Source organism: Bos javanicus, chromosome 15 (assembly GCF_032452875.1).
Source record: "Bos javanicus breed banteng chromosome 15, ARS-OSU_banteng_1.0, whole genome shotgun sequence".
Lineage (NCBI taxonomy): Eukaryota > Metazoa > Chordata > Mammalia > Artiodactyla > Bovidae > Bos > Bos javanicus.
The window spans coordinates 81782040-81788756 of record NC_083882.1 but is presented as its reverse complement, the minus strand read 5'-3'; the positions used below and the strand labels follow the sequence as shown (position 1 = coordinate 81788756).

The window sequence follows — 6717 nt, the reverse complement described above, 5'->3', positions numbered from 1 at the left end:
AGATTTCAATATTGCCAGCTGGATTTTATCACTCAGTGTTCCCCAGATATACAGAACCAATGGAACATATATATGTATACGATTTTTCTTTTTTAACTTCTATTGGAGCACAGCTGATTCACAGTGTCAGGTTGGTTTCAGGTCTACAACTAAGGGGAATGTTATGTTACGCATACACACTGCTGTTTGGTCTCTAAGTTGTGTCTGACGCTTTTGCAACCCCAAGGACTGTAGTCCGCCAGGCTCCTCTGTCCATGGGATTTCCCAGGCAAGAATACTGGAGTGTGCTGCCATTCCCTGCTCCAGGAGATCTTCCTGACCCAGGGATGGGACCCTGTGTCTCCTGCACTGCGGGTGATTCTTTGTCACCGAGCACCATATCCACTCATTTTAAGATTCTTTTCCCATATAGGCCATCACGGAGTATTGAGTAGCGTTCCCTGTGCTATGCAGTAGAACCTTAGTAGTTATCTACTGCATTTACGGAGAAGGCGATGGCACCCCACTCCAGTACTCTTGCCTGGAAAAGCCCATGGACGGAGGAACCTGGTGGGCTGCAGTCCATGCGGTTGCGAAGAGTCGGACATGACTGAGCGACTTCACCTTCACTTTTCACTTTCATGCATTGGAGAAGGAAATGGCAACCCACTCCAGTGTTCTTGCCTGGAGAATCCTGGGGACGGGGGACCTGGTGATGCCATCTCTGGGGTCGCACATAGTCGGACATGACTGAAGTGACTTAGCAGCAGCAGCAATTGCATATATAGTAGTGCACATATGTCAATCTATAGATTTTTTTTTCTTAAGCCACTTGCATGAGGTATGATTGACATACTGAAAACTGTACATACTCAGTATATACAACTTGATGAGTTTGGAGATAAGTGTGTACCTGTGAAACCATGACCATAATCTCTATAGTACACTTTAAAATTTGCTAAAAGAGTACATCTTACATTGTGTTCTTATCACAAAATAATATCATCGTAATAAAAAATAAATAGTGCGGTAGGAAACTTTCAGAGGTAATAGATCTGTTTATGGCAAAGCAGGAGATTTCTCACAAGGACTGGCCCACACAGTTCCTTTTACGGAAGTAGGAATTCCCACAATCCAGGAAACCCAGGGAAGCAGAGGTGTGGTTCAGGGTTCAAACACCAGGGAAAGCGATGGTGTTGATCCCAGTCCAAGTTCAGAAGGAAGCGTTCTCCGGTTCATGCAAGTCAGGAAGAGAAGCTGGCATGAGTTGCCCCCCGACCCCCGACCCCCAACCTCTTCTCTGTGCTCCAGTCAAGCCCTCAGGACTGGAGGGCACCCACCACACTGGGGATGGTGACCTGCTTTACTGAGTCCACCAATTCAAATGCTTATCCCCTCTACCAACATCCTCACAGACACACCCAGAATTAACGTTTAGCCAAATATCTGCACTCCCAACCCCAGGGGTAAAATCGACATAAAATCACTGTGATCGGACCCTATTCTCCAAAAGACCGTGTAGCGTCTGTTTTGGCTTAGTGATAAAGAACTCACCTGCCAATGAAGGAGACATGGGTTCAATCCCTGGGTCAGGAAGATCTCCTGGAGGGGGAAACAGCAACCCACTCCAGTCTTCTTGCCTGAGAAATCCCACAGACAGAGGAGTCTGGCGGGCTCCAGTCCATGGGCTTGAAAAAAGTCAGACATGGCTTAGTTACTAAACAACAGCAGTGTCTATTTTAACAATGAGTCCTGCCAATGAGATAAGTGAAAATTCTTGGCCCAGAGCCTGGTATACATTAGACACTATGGGAATGTCTTCATTCATTTATTAATATACTTAGGTGGAAATGTAAGATAAATGCAATTTCCTCTAGTGCCTTATCTCATCACCAGAAGATGGGCCCCTAAAACACGCTCAGACTTCATCTGCATTTCATTCACTTGTGCACCCCTGAAGCAACTGCATATACAAGTACTGTGCGTGCGTCAAAGGGCATTCACGTACAGGCAGAGGCCGCTGCCACCCACCGAGATTCCCTGAAGGAAATCAACCTGAATATTCATTGGAAGGACTGATGCTGAAGCTGGAGCTCCAATCCTTTGGCCACTGGATGCGAAGAGCCAACTCATTGGAAAAGACCCTGATGCTGGGAAAGACTGAAGGCAGGAGGAGAAGGGGACGACAGAGGATGAGACGGTTGGATGGCATCACCGAGTCAGTGGACATGAATCTGAGCAAACTCTAGGAGATAGAGAAGGACAAAGAAGCCTGGTGTGCTGCTGTTCATGGGGTAGCACAGAGGAAGAACCACGTCAAATAGAAGTGGGGGGAAATGTGAGGCTGCTCTCACCACTACTCAAACAGCACACTCACTGTCTCGCATTTTTCTCATTTATTTATTTTTTAAATGGAAAGTTTTTCCTGCCTTTAAGCATGCAAGAACCCTCCAAGGGGCGATTTCTTCAGCCCATTGACAAAGTCTGGCATATAGCAGGAATTACTGAACATGTGTTGCCCTCTGAAGAAAAAGTAGTTGTTGATCATTTTGATGAATGGACACCAGGTGCATACCTGATTAAATCCTGATTGTGGTTAGGTCCACAATTCAGAGAAGAAAAGGTACACCACATAAAAAGCGGATGCCTCCAAAAGTATATTTCCCCAAATTCACCATCTTCCCAGAATCAGTTCTATACCAATAACATGGTCGGACACCCACGTGTTATCTTTCTCTGGCCTAATGTGTATTCTAGAACAAAGCATACAGTACTGGAGGGCAACCAAGCACCTCTTCCTGGAATACACCACTTGTTGTTCCTTTGATGAAGTGGGTCTCTTTCCCTCCATCTCCACTACCTAAGACTGCCCCCCTTCCACCCAGTCTCACTGCAGCCAAAGGGATCTTAAATTTCAGAGAAGATTATTTCATCCCTTGCTTTTCAAGTAAAGTCCACAAGTCCCTAAGCGAGCCTGCGAGGCTCTCCATGACCTGGTTTCTCTTGAATTTAGCAGCTGAATCTCACACTAAGCCTCTCACTCATCAGGCTGCAGCCACTCTGGTTTCTCAGTTCCTCAAGGCATCCTTGCATTTGCAACTCCTTCCATCTGGAGTGGTAACCCCATCCTATGACTATGACGTACTTACTCTTTAAGCCTCAGCTTAACGGTCAGCTCCTCAGGGGAGGCTTACCTGATCTCATCAAAATGAGTCAGAACCCTACTGTAAGGGTAACAGTATCCTGTGATGCTTCCTCTCTTCCCCTTTCCAAAATCACATCAAAAAATTAATTAATTGGGTTCAGTTCATTTCAGTCGCTCAGTCGTGTCCGACTCTTTGCGACCCCATGAACCCCAGCACGCAAGGCCTCCCTGTCCATCACCAACTCCCAGAGTTCATTCAAACTGGTGTCCCTTGAGTCGTGATGCCATCCAGCCATCTCATCCTCTGTCGTCCCCTTCTCCTCCCACCCTCAATCTTTCCCAGAATCAGGGTTTTTTCCAATGAGTCAGTACTTCGCATCAGGTGGCCAAAGTATTGGAGTTTCAGCTTCAGCGTCAGTCCTTGCAATGAATGTTCAGAGTTGATTGCCTTTAGAATGGACTGGTTGGATCTCCTGTTGTCCAAGGGACTCTAAAGAGTCTTCTCCATCACCACAGTTCAAAAGCATCAATTCTTTGGCTCTCAGCTTTCTTTATGGTCCAACTCTCACATCCACACATGACTACTGAAAAACCACAGCCTTGACTACATGGACCTTTGTTGGCAAAGTAATGTCTCTGCTTTTTAATATGCTGTCTAGGTGAGTCATAACTTTTCTTCCAAGGAGAAAGTGTCTTTTAATTTCATAGCTGCAGTTATCATCCGCAGTGATTTTGGAGGCCAAAAAAATAAAGTCTCTCACTGTTTCAATTGTTTCCCCATCTATTTGCCATGGGGTGATGGGACCAGATGCCATGACCTTAGTTTTCTAAATGTTGAGTTTTAAGCCAACTTTTTCAACTGTGTCGTGGCTCAATATCTATACCCTGCATTCTAATCTCCATGAAGGAAAAACCATGTCTTTCTTATTTACTATAATATTCCTGAACTTAGTGTTATTTCTGATATGTAGTTGATAGTCTATAAATATTTGCTGAATTGATGAATCAGATTGTGGAATCTCCATGGAGACATTTCCCAAGTAATATTTCTAGTGGACGTGAAGGTCGTTAAAAGGTGGCAGTCAGATTCATAGTCATCTGTCTGCAGATGATAAAGTAAATGTCCTATAGGAGATGGAAGTGCTGGTTTTCATTACTGGAGAACAGAAAATAGCTTGAGTGAACTGAGCCAGATGGTCCATGAACAATGCTTCAGAAATAAAACAGGGATCCTGACCTTTGGTGATCAAGAAATATTTCAAAAGTTATCCATCAGGCTCAGTTCAGCTTTACACCAAGATCGAACTGTTTTCAATAATTAATGCAAGTCATTACACCTTTCTTTGATTCTGCAGTGTCTTGGTCCTCTACAGTACCTCAGGAAGTAAACTAACTTGAACATTTTCCAGTTCACATCTATTTTCCCCTTTCTTTCCTCTATTTTTCTTCCCTTATTTTCTTCCCCTTGACTCTTCCATGACAAATACCTAAATTATACATGATTGAATGTTGAGGATCCAGTTTCTTTTGGACAAGGTTGATTTCTACCCCACTACCCACAACCAAGGAAGACGACTATCCTCACTATGTAAGCAATAAGCTACTGCATTGTAAGTATTCAAAGTCCAGATGTTAGCGTGATGGGAAAAAAGAAACTGTGTAGCTGAGAAAACAATCAGCAATATTCAGGATGGTTCAGAAAAATAAATTTCACATTTTATAGCATCTTATCACTTATAAAGTCCTTCAGCACTCAATTTCTCTTGAGACTGGCTTTAATCATAGCTAGGTAATTTTTACTGGTGTGATAACTGAGGCAGAGAATTTCTGGCTCAAGGTCACAGAGTTAATAAAGCAATTACTGGAACCTAAATCTACTTTTTTTTTTTTGCCTCCATATGTCTTTGTAATTATCAGGTCTGGTTTCTCTATTACAAAGACAAGCTAAAAGCCCAAAGGATTATCTGCAGGAGCTTCTGAATCAACTGAGCTCAAGTCTTACTCTGCTTGGGAAACCTTCATCCTGCTGAGAGCTCTCTTCAGAGCCTCCTTCACTTCCTTGTTCCTCAGGCTGTAGATCAGTGGGTTCAGCATCGGGATGACCACAGTGTAAAATACTGACACGATCTTGTCCTCCCCGAGAGATTTTCCCATGTTACCTTTCAGGTATATGAATATGAGCGTCCCGAAGAAAAGAGCCACGGCAGTTATGTGAGAAGCACAGGTGGAGAAGGTCTTGGCTTTGCCGCCAGCTGAACGAATCTTCAGAATGGCCCGAATGATGAACAGGTAGGATATGAGAATCACTGAAACGCTGGTTGCAATGACCAAGAAAGCTAAAAGGTAGATCACCCGTTCTCGTGGCCTGGTCTCACTACAGGCAAGCTTCAGCAGAGGAGGGAGGTCACAGAAGAAGAAGTCCACGTGGTTCGACTTGCAGAAGGAGATGGAAAAGGTGCACCCGGTGCGAACCACGGAATTGACCGCGGCACCACCGTACGCCCCGGCCACCAGCCCCAGGCGCGTCTGGGGCGTCATGGCCGAGACGTAGAGGAGGGGGTTACACACGGCCACGCAGCGGTCATAGGCCATCACGGCCAGAAGGAAGCACTCAGCACTAGCACAAACAGTGAAGAAGAAGAACTGGGTGGCACAGCGCTCAAAGGTGATGGTCCTCTTACCGGTCCGCAAGGTCTCCAGCAGCTGAGGGACAATAACGGAGGAGTAGCAAATGTCCAGGAAGGAGAGGTGGCCGAGGAAAAAGTACATGGGACTCTGGAAGCGGGGGTCACTCTGAATCAGCGCCGTCACCCCCAGGTTGCCTCCCAGGGTGATGAGGTAAAGGAGCAGAAACACAAAGAAGAGACCCGTCTGCAGCTCGGCCGACAGCTGGAACCCCAGCAGAACGAATTCTGTTACCAAAGTGCCATTCTCCGCCATGAGTCCCAGGCTGCCCACTGAAATCAAAAAATAAGACCTCATTAAAGATAAATTAAGATGAACACGGCCTGATCTGGTCACTTTCAGCAAATCACTTCACGGGTTTTGAATACCTGTATTTCTTTTTGACCGTGCTGGGCCTTGGCTGCTGTGTGCGGGCCTTCCTGGGTGTGGCCAGCTGGGGCTACTCCCTAGTTCCGGTGCACGCACTCCTCGGCGCGGCGGCTTCTCTTCTTGCGGAGCACCAGCTCTAGGGCGAGCGGGCTCAGTAGCTGCTGCCCCCAGGCCCTAGAGCGCAGGCTCAATAGTTGTGGCGCACGCGCCTTGCTGCTCTGTAGCGTGTGGGACCTTCCCAGGTGAGGGATCAAACCCACGTCTCCTGCATTGGCAGGCAGAGTCTTCACCACTGAGCCACCAGGGAAGTCCTCACTTTACAATTGTTACACTTTTTCAGTGGATCTTGCAGAGATCCTTGCAAGCACATATTTGTTCATCCTGCTTTTCGCGAGAAGAATATGAGGGTCAAAGAGGTGAAGTGACTAGCTCGTGATTTCATAGTAAAGAGGCAAAACCAGGACTAGAATGCAGCTCCTAGGCAATTCCTAACTTCTTACCGGTTCCGAATTGGAAACAGTCCTCGGCCTCACTGAAGA

General features: G+C 46.1%; 1 protein-coding gene across 1 annotated transcript; it reads right to left on the bottom strand.

Moving 5' to 3' along the window:
• Nucleotides 1–4959: 4959 nt before the first annotated feature.
• On the bottom strand, nt 4960–6095 carry LOC133261507 (olfactory receptor 9I1-like). The gene has a single exon (XM_061439980.1). The coding sequence runs from the start codon at nt 6062–6064 to the stop codon at nt 5123–5125; it is 942 nt and encodes a 313-aa protein (XP_061295964.1). The 5' UTR covers nt 6065–6095; the 3' UTR covers nt 4960–5122.
• Nucleotides 6096–6717: the final 622 nt, after the last annotated feature.